Source organism: Rhineura floridana, chromosome 5 (genome assembly GCF_030035675.1).
Source record: "Rhineura floridana isolate rRhiFlo1 chromosome 5, rRhiFlo1.hap2, whole genome shotgun sequence".
Classification (NCBI taxonomy): Eukaryota; Metazoa; Chordata; class Lepidosauria; order Squamata; family Rhineuridae; genus Rhineura; species Rhineura floridana.
Window position 1 is genome coordinate 23,568,670 of NC_084484.1, and position 18,677 is coordinate 23,587,346.

General features: G+C 40.5%; 2 protein-coding genes across 2 annotated transcripts in view; one reads left to right on the forward strand and one right to left on the reverse strand.

Moving 5' to 3' along the window:
• DIS3 (DIS3 homolog, exosome endoribonuclease and 3'-5' exoribonuclease) overlaps positions 1-6,566 on the reverse strand; it is a 35,411-nt gene extending 28,845 nt beyond the window's left edge. Inside the window, exons 1-3 of the mRNA XM_061629975.1 lie at positions 5,816-6,566; positions 2,452-2,609; positions 761-954 (exon numbers count right to left, since the gene is read on the reverse strand). Of these exons, the coding sequence (XP_061485959.1) occupies positions 761-954; positions 2,452-2,609; positions 5,816-6,058 (595 nt within the window). The 5' untranslated portion in view covers positions 6,059-6,566. The remainder of the gene's footprint in view (positions 1-760; positions 955-2,451; positions 2,610-5,815) is intronic.
• A 32-nt stretch (positions 6,567-6,598) lies between these two features.
• PIBF1 (progesterone immunomodulatory binding factor 1) overlaps positions 6,599-18,677 on the forward strand; it is a 192,565-nt gene continuing 180,486 nt past the window's right edge. Inside the window, exons 1-6 of the mRNA XM_061629976.1 lie at positions 6,599-6,811; positions 7,007-7,120; positions 7,875-8,170; positions 9,098-9,198; positions 13,016-13,214; positions 14,865-14,984. Of these exons, the coding sequence (XP_061485960.1) occupies positions 7,919-8,170; positions 9,098-9,198; positions 13,016-13,214; positions 14,865-14,984 (672 nt within the window). The 5' untranslated portion in view covers positions 6,599-6,811; positions 7,007-7,120; positions 7,875-7,918. The remainder of the gene's footprint in view (positions 6,812-7,006; positions 7,121-7,874; positions 8,171-9,097; positions 9,199-13,015; positions 13,215-14,864; positions 14,985-18,677) is intronic.

The window sequence follows — 18,677 nt, forward strand, 5'->3', positions numbered from 1 at the left end:
TTCTGGGCTTGGCAGCCAAGAACCATTTCTACTAAATCAGTTTGAATATAGTAAAAATGCCCCTAATCACATGCAGAGTGTGCTCCTCTTTCCACAAAGTACATTCTGTTATGTTTCACACAGAATTGCTTCTCTCAAAGTCTGGGTCTCTGCACATTTTTTTTTCTTTTTAGAAATCAAATACTGTCACACTTCTGTAGCAAGATTTCCATAAATAACTTGTTGTTGTTATGTGCCTCCAAGTTGGCTACGACTTATGGCGACCCTATGAATCAGTGACCTCCAAGAGTATCTGTCATGAACCACCCTGTTCAGATCTTGTAAGTTCCCATAAATAACTAGAAACACATTTTTCAGAATTCCCATTCAGTATTTGGGTCTCCCTTTAGTGTTGGGAGGAGAGTACAAAAGTTTCCCCGCACTTTTCTGAGGTTGGAAGTGGAAATGAGAGAGGCCAGTTAGAGGAGTGTACTCTGCTGCAGAAAGCACTTGCTGGGAGAACTCTGCTGAAGAAACGCAGACGTAGAAATTACCAACAGGCAGGCTGAAAATAGTCTCCACACATTGCTGAGTAAATCTAAGCTCATTGATCTCATGCATGCCAGAGCACAACCTGGCAGAAGAAATCTGTTTTCAGCCATCTTTCCCCCAGAAAAAAAATTATTCTGGGTTTTCAACCAACACATTTTAGCCACAGCCTCTTTTCCTTATCGCAGATCTGTATGGATCTGTATGGATTTTTATTGAAGGCTGAACCTACATGTATAAGCTGTTATTCCCTCTTCCACAGCTTTCTCTTTATTTTTTCTGTCATTTGTGAGCAAGATAACTCTTAACTTATCTTCATTTTGTAACTTCATCAGGTGTTCATTGTACCATTTTGCTGCTATTCTGATGGCTCTGTCATTGCGGTCATTAGCATTTTCTCCTTGTTCTTGTTCTATATATGTTTCTCTACAGACAAAAAAAAGGAAACCAATAATCCAGTTACTGATTAAAAACCAAAACTCAGTTTAGTGATGGAAGGAGCTACTTGTTTCTGCTTCATGGATATATCAGTAGAACCCGTTTCCCCATCACATTCTACTGAATTTAGTGAATTCTTGGATTGACATTCCAGATACTAAAATGGAGCCTGAAACAGCCTTGATGTTTTATTATACAAGTGCAAAAGTTACCAGTGCATCACAGGACCAATGATATCAACCCCACAAAATCCTCTTTAAATTCACAGTGAAGTCTAGCTGACAAAGGCCTGTAGTGCAGGCCTATAATTATATATCTGACCCTGCAATGTGAAAGAGGCCTTTGCACAAGGGATGCATAGATTTAGCAAAAATTCCAGTTCAGGTGGAACCTGTAAAATAGTCCAAACAAAGCCATGCTCAGTATCTTCAATAACTGTAAAAGAAGCCTGTTCCCTTAAATCAACAATATTGCCCCCTGAATAAAATAAACAAAGTTTTTTAAAAACAACAACAACAGCCATCTACTTGCTCTGGTTGAAAAAAAGTCAGTAGTGCTATGACAACTACATTAATTTTCCCATTTCTGGTCAGGGGAGAAAACAGAAGGCATGAGGAGGGGGCAGGCACGCAGCACAAACCCTGTTTCCCAAGAAATAATTATAGGGCTGTATCATGGCAGGTGGGAGAAGAAAGGGATCTGCTTCTATTTAGAGACGAAACGTGATGGTATGCCTATTTTGACTTAAACCTGTCTCACCCTAAAACATTAAGATGACTAACAGTACGGTCTTAAGCATGATTACTCAGAAATAACTCCCATTGTCTTCAATAGAGTTTGGTAAGTGCGTTCAGGATTGTAACCCAATATGTCTAATGTTTTATGCGGTTTAAAAAGTATATGTTTACCCAATTCATTAACATTTCTAGGTGACTTCAACAATTAATGACATGAGAGTTCTAAAAATAATCAGTAAGACACACCTTTTAAATTGACAAATCCCACATTTAGTTACTTAGATAAATACACTTCTAAAACAGCAAAAGCATTTAAACTCCAATCATTAATGGTTACTTTGATGTGGTAAGCAAACATGCTGGTTGAGGTGGGATGTGTGTTAATAATGCAAAGGCAGCAAGGACATATTAGACAATAAAGACATCATAGAATTTGAGGGCTAGAAAATACTTTAAAAACCTCTAAGCAGTGTAAAGTATAAAAACAATATAATTGAAACAAAAATACAACCTAAAACCGATAAAGCAGCAGTATAAAAAAGCATATAAAACAGGAATTCAAGGGATTCAAACACATAAAACATGGTCTGATCTTAAAGGTCATGGAAAGTATGTTAGTCAAATAAATATTATTGCAAATTAAACAATTCTCATGGTACCTGATAGACTATTGGTACATGTTAAATTTATCTGTTACCAATAAATAAAATGGTAAAGAATGAAGTAGTTTACTACTACTCATGCTTACTTATGATGCTCATTAGTGAAAGAATAGAAATGCTTTTCAGGATTAGCAATCACATCTCTTATTCGCTTGTATACTGGAGCACTTCGTTTCCTTACTTCCTGCAAGACCGTCTGAAGAACAATCACATTTCTAATAACTGGATCCTCAAGTATATCAATCTGCAAAGCAAACATACCATGTGAACAAATCCTTATACTATTTTAGCCACCACCACAGGTTAGATAAATTAGCAGTGAGGTTTATTCAAGTTCATGTTGCTGTCCATAAGTCTTACCTAAGTGGAAATTTAAAGTTTCAGTCTATCCTATTCTGGAAGGAACAATACTTAAAAGTATTTATAAATAACATTTAAAAAACAGAAATTTGTAACACATACATAATGAATTATTTGCTCAGGTTTAAAAGACTGGTATAACTCTGGGGAGATGTACCAGTGTTTAGTAAGCTTAAGAATGAGTTATGTTCAAAATCCTGCCCTGCTGCTGGAATATCAGGTGGCTGCGGTAGCCAGGGGTGCTTTTGGCCATCTCAAAATGGTCTACCAGTTGCGTCCATTCCTGGAAGCAGCTGACTTGGCCATGGTGACACATGCATTGGTGACACTGAGGCTTGATTACTGTAATGCGCTCTATGTGAGGCTGCCTTTGAAAATGACTCGGAAACTACAGTTGGTCCAAAATGCAGCAGCCAGAATGTTAACTGGAGCACGGCGCAGGGAGCATATCACCCCTGTGCTTTATCGACTCCACTGGCTCCCAATTTGTTTCTGAGCCCAATTCAAAGTGCTGGTTTTGACCTTTAAAGCCCTACATAGGCTTGGACCAGTGCACTTAAGGGACTGCTTATGTCCATATGTTCCTAGCCTGGACTTAAGATCTACCTCTGGTCTCCTCTGCGGGCCTGGAATGAAAGCAGCTAGACTGACAGGCACGCGGGAGAGAGCCTTTTCAATTGTGGCTCCCAGACTTTGGAATTCCCTGCCCCAAAAAGCCTGCTTTGCTCCCTCCCTGATGGTCTTCCAGAAACTTGTAAAAACTATTTTGTTCCGGAGAGCCTTCGGTTGGGACTGACGGGTCAAGCCTGACATTGTTTTAAGTTTTTTATCTTTTATTTTTATCTTTTAAGTTCTTTTCTCACTTTCTTATATGTGTATGCACATATATGCATGTATGTATGTATGTTTATGCATAACGCATTTTATGTATTTTAATAGTATTTTATGCATTTTACTGTAATGTTTTGTGTTTTTATTGTGTATTTTGTTATATATGTGTGTGATTTTATTGTAGCCACCGAGTGCCCTATTGTAGGATAGAATGATGGGATAGAAATATTTTAAATAAAATAAATAAATAAATAAAACTAGAGAGTGGTGTGATGTTCCTATATATTAGTGTATATATGGTAAGTGCTGGTTGTTTGGAGTATACATGGTAAGTAGTGAAAGAGGAGGGGGAGTGAATGGGCAATAGAATGCTTGATGATTGGCTGAATGTTTAAAATGGCTGACAGTATAAATGAAAGGATGACAGGTAAATCTGGGTGAATGTGAGGTGGTGAATTGTGGAATCTGGGGGGAGAAGAGAAAGAGTGGATTGCTTGGTGGGGTTTAGAGAGTTGTTTACCAGGAGGGAGGTGGAGTTCAGATTAGTATTGAGTAAAACCATATGCTTATGTGCCTTAAGAAGAAATCTTGTTAATCTTGTTAGCTTTGTTATCTTTAATAAATACTTAATTTGGTTTACCAAAGGCCTGATCCTTGGCTGGGGTTTCACAGACCAGAAGGGAGGGTAAGGTAATGACCAAGGCTGAAGGGGAGCTGTAACAAATGGTGGCAGCGGTGAAGAGAATAACAATACCAGTATTCAGAGTCTCTGGGAATACTAGTATTAGGACGTGACTGGGTTGCCTAGCAGGGGGATCTGTTGAGATCTGTGCTAGAGCGGATAGGTAAACCATAAGAGAGTGCGGTCCGGACTGGTGGAGTCCCTGGTGGTGCCTAGTGACAGGCAGTAGCCACGCGCAGGTAGGAACCTGACAGGGAGAGCCAGGGAAGGACGCATCACAAGTGGCTCCAAAAATATTCTTACAGCCCATTACTGTTCATATTGGGAGATGGAGGCTCTGTGGGTATGTGGCTCCTGTGTCTGGAAGACAGGCCAGTGGCCTGTTCTGGATGAGGTCGCAGGCCCTCTTAAGAAGTAGATACATAAATTGGGGGTACACGTGGATACATCTTTGTCATTACAGGCCCAAGTGACCTTTGTCGCTAGGAATGCCTTATACCAGCTTCATCTGGTACACCAGCTACAACCATTTCTGGATCAGGATCACTTGGCCGCTGCAGTCCAATGCACTGGTAACCTCAAGACTAGATTACTGCCATGTGCTCTATGTGGGTCTGCTCTTGGGCCTGGTTTGGATGGTCCAGCTGGTGCAGAATGCAGTGGGTAGACTGCTAATGGGGGCAGATGGCCAACAGCAAGCAACACCTCTACTAAAACATCTGCACTACCTGCCCATATGTTACTGGGCCAAATTCAAGATTCTTGTGTTGACATACAAAGCTCTGAACAACTTGGATCCAGATTATCTGAGCTCTTCTATCTCAGATTGTGATTAGTTGTTTCCTGTGTTACGGAGGCCAAGAAGCCAGGCATTTGGTGTCACTGATCCCATGCTGTGGAACACTCTTCCAGCAGATTCAGAAGGCACTTTTGCATTTGACTTTCAGGCATCTCTTGAAGACCTGGTTATGCCTACAGGCCTTTGCAGCTGTTTAAATGGATTAGCCAGTTACTTTGATTATTTTGTTTATGGTGATTTATGTTTTATAGTTGTGCACTGCGTTGACAATTTAATGTCAATTTAATGGTGTTTTATAGTTGTACACTGGTTTGACAATATGATACAGTGGTGCAGAAATACTTTATAAATAAAATAAATAAATATAAGTAATAAACATTAAAAGCACCATTGACCTGTTCTTCATAGAGTTTACAAAACACAGTTAGTCACTTGAACACAGCATGTTATTTCTGGCAGAACGTATCATTCAGAGGGTCTACTGAAAAGATTCTATTCTGGCATCAGAGTATACACCACGGGTAGCTAACCCATAGCCTGGGTCTGTCCACACATACACACCCCAAAATAATTTGACACTTGAAAAACAAACAAACCATATAAGCAAACATGGTTTATATGGAGGCAAACCAACCCAGAACCTTCCTTTATCTCGAAGGTAATAAGGATTGTATCCAAATAACTTCTCCTCAAGAGTAGACCCACTGAAATTACTCGACTTTTAAAGTTTCAACAGGTCTATCCTTGAGCGTGATATACAACCTTCTATACTTAGTACCTGGTGCAGCAGCAAATTGGTGTCTAGCAACAGGTAGTGAGGGTCGGGACAGAGAGTGCTGAAGGCCTCACTGGGCTGAGCTTCCAGGAGCGAGTGGCTACCTCCACCGTCCTCCACGCCGCCGCCACAAAGCGTGCAGGCGGCCACTCCACAGGAGATGTCGTCGCGCAGGTAATGCTCGCGCACTACCTTCATCACAGCTCCGGCCCGCGTTCGTTTGAGGAAAGTGCGCGAGGTCAGCATCTTCTCCTTCTTCTGGTTCCTCCTCACAAGAGATCAGCATGAAGCGGGGAAGCTGAAAAGAGAACCACAAGCCTCTCTGCTCCCACAATGCATTGCGCTGCGCCCACTAGAGAACTCGTTAGAGAAAATGCATCATCAGCCACCGTAGCGATAAGAAAATAACGAAAGGAGCCCTAGTTTCCTGTGCAGCGTTGCACAGACGGGAGAACCGTTCTGCCATATACTCTCTATGGTATCATGTGCCTCTATGTCGGCTATAGTTGTGGTGCTGCATGTCCAGATGGGAACTGAAACAATCTAGCTGTAGTTTCCAAGACGATTCTGAAACATTGCACGCTGTTTTTCCCCTCAGAGGCCGTTCCAGGTTTTTTTTTAAAAAAAAAATTGAACGTGTTATCTCTGTAAATGGCAATGGGATGTCAGGCGCGAAGGGTTTTCACCTAAAGATACAAGCAACACTCTCTTTCAGCACCACAGCGAGTTACTTTGATCAACCTGTGGCAGATTTCAATGTGGTACCGGAAATCCGGTCGGTGCCTCACGTTCTATTTCCACGTTCACCTCATTATAGACTTCCCTCCAGCCGTATCTCTAGGAACAACCACGACTCCCGGCATACTTTGCAAAACGGCGGGAGAAGGAAGGTTTCGGTCTATAGTGTTAGTTAGGTTGCCATGGGTACAAATTTTTTTTTTTTGGTTGTACGCGAGTCCGTTGAAGAGACGCTCACGCAGTCGGTTACTTGAGGGGGAAGTAAGTTTAGTAACGTGGGCGTATTTCCAGCTGTTCCCCCTCTTCTCTCCCTCGCACCACCATCTCCTTTTTTCAAATTATAACGGAAGGGGGAGGGGAGAGCGGGATATTTCCTTCATAGCTAAGTTGACTTTCCAGGATATTAGCATGTGGATGTTTTGACCATTACCCGTTTCTTCTTCCCCTGTCCTGCAGCCCTTCTCCGTTCAGAGTCTCGACTTGGATGACAGTTGTTTTGTTTATTGACTGAAGAGCAAGTGGAGAGTCTAATTGTTACAATACCTACATACATCGTGTCAGTCCTGTAAGGTACGCCAGTAATATTTCTCCCCATATTGCAGCGTCAGCAATTTGTGAAAGCCCTGCTTGACAGAAGGAGATACTAGTTGCAAGAATTATATTTTCCAGAACGTCATTCTAGGGGGAATTGAGTCCTTAGTCGACTGTAACCTTTGCCTTCTTCTCAGTGGGATTATCCTGCTGAGACTGTAGTCCTACATCCTATACCTTGGAGTATGCCCAGTTGTAATAACTTGGATTTATTTTTGAGTAGACATGTATAGGATTACACTATAAACTAGTTGATAGCTAAGACAGCTGCTCAGAAATGTAAGTAGAGAGGATGAGAATGTAAATATTTTAATTTTTCTTACTATTCTATTCTCTTGATGTATTAATTTCTTTTATTGTCATTTTGAATGCATAATAAGTGTCACATCAAAAATTTAAAAGCCAAAACACAAGCTAGATTTATGTATCTAAAGCATTTGTGATTTGTTTTTTTATTTTATTTTTACTACCGAATGAATATTTAAGTTGAGGAGTATTAGCAGCTCTCCAGTACTGTATTGCACAATATAACAACATTATCAAGAATGCATGAACGGCTTGATGGGGTTTTTTCCAAAGAGAACATTCTGAATGGTAATGAATAGGAGCATGCAGCTTTTGGTATTATATAGAGTTATATACTTATCATTTTTTCAGATGTAGCACAAGATAGGACAAAATCTTCCGTAAAATCTTTCTGCTTACCAGTACTTCCTTTTTTTTTCCCCCAAAGCTGCTTGAACTATATGTAGAAAATCTTTGCGCATTGTCTGGACAATGTCAAGGAAAGCCTCTAGAGAATCTAAAAAAGTTAATGTGTCCAGCTCCTTGGAATTGGAAGATATTAGTTTGGAGACTACAGTACCCACTGATGATATTTCTTCCTCGGAAGATCGGGAAGGTACCATCAAAATTACCAGAGGGCTGATTGAACGGAAGGAGCTGCTTCATAATCTCCAGTTGCTGAAAATAGAGCTTTCCCAGAAGAACTTGATGTTAGACAACTTGAAGGTGGAATACCTGACTAAAGTAAGAGCTAACTCTTACATGTTCTAAGGTTGCAAGTAGCAAAGTTATTATTGGTAGCCATGTTAATTTGTTGTTCTCAGTTACCTTTTAAACCAATTACTACAGCAAAAAAAGCCACTTTTCCATCATAAGCTTTTATCCATTGTAACCTTTTCCTTGAAAAGTGTGTCTGTGCAATAATTCAGTTTGCAGTACATTCAAATGTATAAGAGGTCATGTTCTGATGCACTGCAGTGCAACCAATAAGGTTTTCTCTGATAACCAAAGTGATCAGATATGTCTTTATATTGGGAGATGGTCTTTCCAAGTAACTTGTTCCTGAGTTGTTCAGGGTTTTATATGTCAACAAGACCTTGATATGGTGCAGTAGCTAATTGGTTGTCAGTGTAGTTCCGTCAGCACAAGTGTAATATGTGGACATCCAGGTGCTCCACGCAACTACTTGGACACAGTGTTCCCCACCAGGTGCAGCTTCCAGACTAGTTTCAGCCCTCCATGTTGCGTGCCAAACCTTTTTTTTCAACAGTAGTGTTTAATATGGAAAAAGGTAAAAAGCCAGAAACTCTACAGAGACCAATTCTTTGTGAGCCTTTACAGCACCTCTTTGGATCTGCATCCAATAGGCATGTCATTCCAAGTGTAAATGAGTAAGGAGAGAGAGTCACTGCTGTCACAGTTAAGGGAGAAAAGGGGATAAGATGGTCGTTTTGGACATATTAAAAACAGGATTTTTTGAGGATGGGGGGAACTAAATAATTCAGCTCTTATTGTTAGTACTACATATTGTCAGAAAGGTATGATTAACATTGTAATTGAGATTATACCTGCCCTCATTTTTCATATAATACAGGACCTCCATAAAAACCTACATTTGATGCGCTTCAATAAATCCTCATTTCTTTTCTGCTATCTAATTATCTGTTTTAGATTGAAGAACTGGAAGAAAAGCTTAATGATGCCCTCCATGAGAAACAGCTGCTATCTTTACGACTAGATAACCAGTTGGCATTACAGCAAGAAGATGCTCGGTATGAAAAGAAGGAAATCGCAATTAGCATATTCTGCAAACACACAGCATAACAAAACATTTGCACAAATGGTCACCAGCCAATTATGATTTAGCTTCTACTTCTGTGTTCTAGAGGCTAAATCATAATTAGCTGGTGACCATTTGTGCAAATGTTGTGTTATGCTATGTATTTCCATTTCAAATATTTGAGGTGGTACAGACAATGTCAAACCGTGGCTGGCTTTTGTGAATGAATGACTGGACTTCAGGCCAGTGTGCTTCCCACAGCTTCTCTTTAATGTAGAGAGTTCCCCTTCCCCCCACCCAATTTGAGGAAGATCATAGTTTTTTCAACCCAGAAAATTGATTTGTGCTTGCTCTGCAAATCAGGAGTTGGAAGCATGGGTTAAACTCTAATTTCTGGTTTGCAGAGTAGGCACAAACCACATTTTACTGGTTTGGACAAACTATTGAAATGGCCTTGAACAATCTCTTTCTTGTACAAACACAGAATTGAGTGTTCTTGTGTACTCTCCCAGTCCGTATTGACACAGATAACTTATATGACAAATGTTGTGGTCACCTGAGCTTCCATGGGGTTTGCCAGCAGTTTGGTCTGTCTAGGCAGACTATGATCGAGGTCCCACCGAAGAACCATACTAAGGTTTAGAGACATCTCAGGAAAAATAATAGGAATTCAACAGTGGAACATCTTTGTAAATCATATTTATTTATTCTTTATACATTCATTACAAACATACAAGTACATGCGTATTTGGTTTCAGCCAGTAAATCAGAATCATATAGGTCAGGGTCAAAGTCCTGACTGGTATAGCTCATAATAGCATCCATAAGGCTTATAGTGGCCTTAGCCAGTAGCTGTCATATATATTCTAGTTCAGGATTTTATATTAGGCTTATACTTTGTTATACATTGCAGTACACCGAGTATATATTCTAGCTCATTCTGCAGTATATTTTGCAGTGTACAGGTAAGATATCTTATAAAAGTATAAGGTTCTATTACTTGATACATTATACAAGTTACATTTTCAAACAAGTTACATTTCCCTGAGCATATTTCCATACCTTTCTGTCTCTTGTCTAGAAAGAAATGGAATAATCTCACCCTTGTGTGCGGCAGACCTTTGGTTCTCGGCAGCAGCATGGCAGTACTTTGGATTAATCTGAAAGTCTGACAGAACTACAGAGAATTGTCTCCCTTTTATAGGAAAAATCTCAAGGACATTGCCTTGTGAACTGCTGTCTACACCTACTGCCTACGTGCTGCCTGCTAGAGATGCAGGGCGGGGGGGCAGGTAACTTGTTCATAAACAACTAGTCAGCTTAACCAGAGACAAGTGTGTGATCAGCTTTGTTTGTGGAACAAAGCATTAAACATAGGGCCAGCCCACAACACTGATTTGCTTTAAACCAGGATATAAGGGAGGGAATTGTTTGAGGGGAGGAGGCAGCACATGAGCCCAATTCTAAGGCATGTAATGCTAAAACATAGTTTGGCATTATCTGAACCACCCCCTTATTTAACACTTGAAAATATTTGATTCTAGTACATAGTATATGTGGGGAACACAGAAGTCACCAGAAGGAACATCTTTAGAAAATTTTGTGCTATTGTGTTTTATTCTATGAACTTGGTTTTAAATATTCACAAGCTGTTTGGTAATTCATATATTTATAAGTCGCTTAAATTTTTTGTACAAAGCGATGAATAAATGCAAATAATAACACTGAAAGAAAAAGAATATTTCCATACAGTTGGATCTCTGTTTTTGTTTGGGTAATGTTTCCCAGCAAATATATTAATAGTGTTGAAGAATTTGTAACAGTTAAATGTTTCAATGAATCAACATATTAATTAGGGAAATCCTTGGTTTGATGACGATTTTAAAGTTTCAAAGCGGTGAAGGGGCAAAATTCTTACACAATATCGTGCTTGTAGTTTTGTCAGTATTTCTCCTTTTATGAACTGCATAGGACCTATAAAAACCTTACGGGGAAAAAGAATAGGTATTACATGACTCAGTGGAGGTAAATGGGACTTGACTTTTTTTAGAAAAACTCCAGATACTCCTGGGAATCAATTTCTTGACTGGAAATGAGAACTTCTCATGCTATGGATGAGTACATGCCCATGCTTACATGGGAAAATCAAATCCTTTGTTCACTGTAATATTGTACTTGACCTTTTAGAGTCTTTTAGTGACCCATATTTACCACTAGTTTAACCACAAAAAGTCAAGGAAGTGATAGCAAGAGGGGAAAAGGATAAAATTCTCTTCACCCAGAGCTATTCTCCTGTTCTTTGGATTGGTGGGCACTAATCCTTTCATCTTTATTCCCCTATATAGACAGAACCAGTACTTTTCCTTCTAATTAGGATACTGATACTATGTTTCCCATCTACAAGAAGGGTCTTAGAAATAACCCTGCTAATTATAAATCTATTAGCATAATAAAATCTATGCTAAACACTTATTAGAGAAATTAGAAAACTGGATGGAGAGAAAAGCCATTTTTGTCCAGAACAAACAAGTTTCCATCATGGCTTCATTCAGATATTGTGTGGTAGTTCATTATAGCCAATGAAGGATCTTCTAGAAAAAGTGCAAAATACATTTCTTTGCAGATTGTTATCACTACCAAAGTCAATCAGACTAGCTACCATTCATACAGAGTTTGGAATTATGGCATTAAACAATTGTTTAAAAATGTAAACAATTTAAACTCTATTTCTGGGTCTCCCAAGGCTCTGGAGAATATTTAAGGGGAAGGGTGTGGTTGCTGTTGCAGAGGCAGTAGCCCCAAAATTGCCACCTTACATTGTTCTGCTGATAGATTTCTTTTGTCAGCAGGCACATAGCATTAGGTATATCACATGTCTTGCTGAGCATTGAGGGCCTTTTGGAACAACACTGGAGGCGGTGTGAGGGGTTGCAGAGGGAATCCCAAAAATTGCCTCCTCTGTTCTGCTCACAGAAGCCTTCACTGGATAAGGGTTTCCTGTCAGAGAGAAGTAGATAGTAGTAGTAGTATTACTAGTAGTATTTATTAAATTTATATCCTGCCCTTCCTCTCGAACGAGCCCAGGGTGACAAACATAACAAAACAATTTTCCAGAGGTGGTGATCACGTGACATGGTGGGATTACCTCGCCCTCTCGTGGCCAGAGACAGAAAACAAACTGGTCTTTGTCTGTTGGGCATGTACCACCCCCAGTCCGTTTCCTGTCTCGGGATGGAGCAGATGTGTGTTTCACACACCACCTCTGTCCACTTTTATCACAGGCTTGTGTTCTTGTTTCTTTCTGTGGTCATTTGTGGGGGCACTTGGTCTTTGTCCTTTAATTTTAGGGCTGTTAATCTCAAGTTGGTTTGAGTAGCCCTGCTGTGTTCCCTTAATAACAACAAAAGTTCCCTTTAATAGCAACAAAAATAAAAGCATTGTAAAACCAGTTAAAAACATTCTAAAACCCAGTTACAGTTTAAAAACATTCTTTCATCCAGTGATCTCCAGGTTGCCTGGGTAAACAGGAATGTTTTCATTTTCCTCTTGAAAGACAATAGTGATGAAGACAGGCACACCTCACTCAGGAGGGCCTTCCACAAACGGAGCCACCGCTGAAAAGCGCCAACTGGACAACCCCTGGTGGTGGCGGCACCAACAGGATGCCGCCTGCTGATTGTAGGGTCCATCATGGTTGATACAGCCCTTGTGTTTACAGTCTGTGAAACATTACATTCAAAGGAATTAAACATGCTACATTTGTAGGATAAATTTAGGTAAATCACACAATGCATTAACTGTTTTCATAGAAAACATCAAGAACTAATGAAACAGGAAATGGAAACCATCTTGTTGCGCCAGAAGCAATTAGAAAAGAATAACCATCAGTTAAGAGAGTGCGCTGGAGATATCCGCCGCAGCTTGCGTGACCTTGAACTGACTGATGAGCACTATACCAAACTGAAATCTCTTCCAGAAGATGAACTTTCTATTTCTGAATACGTATCTGTAAGTATTTGTGCTGCATCAGAAATATAAATCTGTAAAAGGCTAGAGAGCTTGTTTTGATGGAGATAGAATAAGAAAAGAAATGATGCAAACTCTTATGTATACGGAGTGAAAAGCAATTAACTTCTAGGATCACTGTATAAATGTCAGTGGTTTCTGGAATACTGATGATGTAACATGAATGTTTCCATTTTTAAAAAACATAAAGCAGAATCCAGTGTTGCATAAACGGCAGTCCTTTTCGCTTGGGCAGCAGTGGATACAACCCATGTTTTCTTAAGTCTGCTTTTCTGGCATTCATATGGTTTTAGATATATAGCTAATCATGGTTTTCTCTAGTATTTGTAACCTGTCAGTCTATATTGAGGGTGAGAAACCTTTTTCAATTTGAGGATCCCATTCCCATCTGGTCAGCCTTCCAGAGGCAACATGCCAGTGGTAGCAAGGGCCAGAGGCAAAAGTGAACAGAGCAATGAAGTAAATTTTACCTTTGTACAATAGACTAGTTTTACACACACACACACACCCTTTTCTATCCTCCATCTAGGCAAGCAAAAGTCACTATCAGAGTACAAAAACACATTTCAGCCAGGCGAAAACACTCAAGAAAGGAATGAAGCTGGGCCATTGAGGGGTGTGGCCTGCAGAGAGGGAGTGTGACTTGGGGAGAGTTTCAAGGGCCACATAGAGAGGACCAGAGGGCAATATTTAACCCCTGGACCTAGGGTTCCTCACCTAGTACATCAGAACATTCTGTGTATTTGGCGTAATTTTCAAGGTAGCATTCACATCTGTGGTGTTGATCTTGTGACCTTTATTTTCCACAATCACATTTGAAAGAGGTATTTTCACACCAAAGATCTCATGACAAACACAGCTGAATACTGCCTCTGTTCTTTGGGTCATCTAATTAACTGTCATCTTGTTGTAGATGCCTATTATGAGTAGTCAGATGTAGGATCCTTTTGAAATTAATCCTGATTCTCGCTGGTCTTGTTGCTAAAAAGCAGTGCTGTAAATGATAAAAGTATTGCATCTCAACAGTGGAATTCTAAGGGTATATGTTAACATGTTTTAAATCAATCAAGGAACCCCAGATTTATGAAAAACTTTTTTTTTCAAAATAAGTTTTTGCAGGTGTCGGCTGTATACAATGTAACAACTAAGTAACTCAGTCCATCAGCTCAAGGACTTAAGGTTGCACCATGGAACTTCCCCCCTCCTCTTGCCTTGCGCTTTCCGTAGATCTGCTCCGGAGGGTTGGGGGAACCCTCAGAACAGATTTAGGGGGCACATGGCAGGAGTGGGGGGGAGTTCCAGTGCACAAGCCTAAATCCTTGTGCTGAGTTAGTTGGATACTGCGCTATATTTTTTGGGCCTTGATTTTGAGGCCTTGATATGTGCATTTTTATTCCTATTAAAAGCATTTAGAAGTTTGAAGGTTTATTGTGTGATCATCTAGTGCTTAGTTTAAGAGCTTGCTTTACTTTATACAGCATTTAAAAGGAAAGTCTCTGTCTAAAAGCTCAAAACTTAAGTGAAGTCGAGACAAAGAATGAAATTGATAGGGAAGACAGAAGGGTGTAAAATATTAATTATTTTTCTTACTTTGAAAAGTAATAAACTATGTTTATGCTTTGTGCTTTTCAGATTAGATTTTACGAAACGGTGCAGCCTTTTAAAAAAGAGCTAAATGAACTACAGGTAAAGAAGGATGCAGCATCTGAAGAAATGAATGACTATAAATCTCAGTTGAAACACTTGATGGAGGTTTGTATGTCAATATTTCTATAAACCTATCGTTTCAAAGCAGAAATAATAACATGTATTGAATATTACAGGTTTGTTGTGTAACCCAACAGTAAACAGTATGCATTTGCATGTACTGATTTACTGTCTCCTAACCAATACCTCGGTTATATAGGTAGATGTTTATCCCAGTCTGCATCTGTATTGGAGGTTTTTTTAAAAATTATTTATTTATTTATAAATATTTATTTGTTTATTTATTACATTTATATACCGCCCCATAGCCGAAGCTCTCTGGGTGGTTTACAGCAATTGTATACAGCAATTGTATGTTTGTATACCTCTGTTTCATTTAAAAACATCAAAGCAGTTTACAAAAAAATCCCATACAGTAAAAACAAAGGTCAACCCCTGGAAAAAATCATCTTCTTTATTGCCTGCATAAGCCTAGTGGAACAGAAAGATCTTCAGTAGGTGTTTAAAAACTAAAACAGAGGGCATCTGCTGAATCTCTGTTGACAGAGCATTCCAGAGAATTGGGCCAATGATACTGAAGGCTCAGTTTTGTGTTAATGTTAAATGAGCCTTGCCAGCTCGGGATAACAGCTGCTCCTGCAGATGATCTCAGTGATCAAGCTGAGATGTAAGGGTTCAGGCAGTCCCTAAGATACCCTGGACCTAAATTGTTCAGGGTTTTGTAAATTAATATAAGGATCTTGAACCTGGCTCAGTAGTGGATGGGCAACCAGTGGAGATGTTTTAAGAAAGGTGTCAAATGTTGTCAGCCATGCGCCCCCATCAGCAGTCACACCACCACATTTTCATCAGATGAAGCTTCTGAAGCAGGGCCAAAAGGCAGCCCCACATAGAGCGCATTACAACAATCCAGCCTCGAGGTTACCAATGCATGCGCTATAGTTTGTCAGGCTATCCCTGTCCAGGAACAGCCGTAGCTGACAAACCAGACAAAACTGGTAAAAGGCACTCTTAGCCACAGAGGATACTTGAGTGTCTAGTGACAAAGATAAATCCAGGAGTACCCCTACGCTATGGACCTGCTCCTTCAGAGGGAGTGTGACCCCATCCAGAACACGTACCTGCCCATCTCCTGGACATGGGAACCACCTAGCCAAAGCGCCTCCATCTTCCCGGATTCAAGTATATTTTATTGGCCCTCTTCCAGTCCACGGCGCATTCAGACACCAATCCAGAACATTCACAGGCTCTCCTGATCCAGACGTTATGAAGAAATAGAGCTGTGTGTCATCAGCATCAGTCCTGTAGCTGGGGGGGGGATGGGGGTGTTGTACCCTTAAGGCTGTGTTGCCTCCCCCCCCCAGATTTGTGGGGGATATTTTTTACATGACAGACAGTGACAACCTCAATTTAAAGAATGATACCTTGTTTTAAGAACAGGAGCAATTTAAGAATAGGGCCCTCTGAAAAATGCAGTGAATAAGGCAGGGCGAGTGTTTTAAAGTGCTTTTAGTGTGTTTGTTTGCCCCAAACAAATAAATCTGGAAGAGTCCCCAAAAGTCTGCTCACTCAAGACTCCCTAACTGAGGGTGGATTTTTCATGAGCATAATCACCCTAAAATTAAGTGATCTTGAAAAATTGAGTAACATGACCCTTGAAGAGTTAAATATTAGAACTTGTATTATGGGCTAGAGTTAGACTCCATCCCTTGGACTTTTTTTTGCTCTGCTTTTCATTTTCAGTTTTAGTTGTTCTGTCTACCAGGCCAAGAATAAAGAAGCATGCTTGTTTGCCTGCAGTGAGAAGGAAGAGTTTGTTTATTCTGCAGTTATTATAATTAGTAGAGCAGGGTTGGGTGCTTATTGCTTTAAAGGTGAAATAAAGAGATAACTTAAAGTGAACTGAAAAAAAGCATACCCTTTACTCTTTTAAAATACTCATTATAGTCACTATCATAGTGGCTATTTTTTCCTTCTCTTTCTTAATTACTAGATAGCAAAGGATGACAACAGCCCGAGAGGAATAGAGGAACACTGCAGTTAGTTAGCTGGGTGGGTGGGTGGACACCTAAGCAGTAACCCAAGCCTAATTTCTGATTTTTCCAATATGCGCAGCTCAGTGTGCGGCCTTTCCAGTGTTTCTGGAAGTAAAATCAACCCAGCAACCAGTAAAAAAAAATCCAGTTAGTTTTCAGTCGCTTAATTCGTTCTTTATATAGCAGCCAGTTAAAAAGTTTTCCCTTGATTGTCCAACAGGAAGGAAAATCTAAAGGCCAGAAACAAGACTAGAAGGAGGGACTCTCAAGGAATAGTTAACAAACACACCATTTAGTATTTATTTTCTCTTTGCCCTTCCCTAAACTTGTAGTATGGACAAGTTTGTTTTTCAGGTGGAATCTAAAACTGAGATACCTAGTGCAAAGCCAGTCTCAGGAGCTCATTGTCTTACTAAAGTAGTTCAGTTCATGAAGAATCAAAACACAGATACAGACCACAGGTGAAAGGGAAAGTGTAGCTATAAAGAAAGTCAACTTTTGAGTCTGGTATTTCTGAGGATCTCTCAAAAAAGGAGATAATTCCATAGATTAAACTTCAGTCAAGTAAGTTAACACACTGTCTGGATGGAGGAGTGATGAGGAAGGGAACTACCTTTCCCTTCCCCTGGTCAGGCCCTCACATCCTCTCTACAATGAGGGGGAGATTGGCTGGCGCTATGCACCTCTCACCAACCAATGCCCCACCTAGAAATGTGGCTGCCCCACCTAAAAAGGCTGGCTGGCTGGCTACAGGGCTGATCAGCATACTGCTGACACCTTGCTCCAAAACCCTTAATGATTGCTCCCAATGGCTTCATATAGATGTTAAATAGCACTGTGGAGAGAACAGTACCGTGGGGAACTCCATAGCACAAATGCCACAGGGCTGAGGAACACTCATCCAGTGCTACTTACTCTCTGGATGTGGCCCTGAAGGTAAGAGTGGAACTACTGTAATACAGTGCTTCTGATACCCATTCCACTGAGTTGGTCCAGGATGATACCATGGTCAATGGTATCAAATGCCACTGAGAGATTGAACAGAAGTATCAAGGTCGCACTCCCCCGTCTCTCTCACAATAAAAGTCACCCATCCAGGCATCCAAGGCTGATTCCGTTCTAAAAGCCAGTCTGAATCCAGATTGTAATGGATCTAGATAATCAGTCTCAACTGAGAATACCTGCAGTTGCTCTACAACCACCACCTACACCACCTTTGCCAAGAAAAAGGATTTGGTCCAGGATGGGCTTTTAAGAAGTGGACAAACCTCTGCCTCTTTAAGGGAAGTAGGCATCACACTATCATGCAAAGATGCGTTTACCACATCAGTGACCCGTTCAGTCGCCCCACATGGGCTAGCTTTAATAAGCCAGGATGGACAAGGATCTAATGTGGTTGGAAGCACCACTGCAAGCATCTTGTCCACATCATCAGTCCCCATTAACTGGAACTGATCACACAATACTGGGTTCAACATTGCATTGGGCACCTCAGCTGGAACTGCCACAATAGCATCTAAATCACTGTGGAGCCGAACGACTTTATCCTTGCAGTGTTTAGCCAGCTAGTTTTAGCTGGACACCATGTGCTCCAGAGGTCCACCCACCCACCCCGGTCAGGAGTGACCAACCTCTGGACCAGGCAGCTCCTTGAGGACACAATGGAGGCAGCAAAGTATTCTCTTTGCTGCAAAAGCTTTGT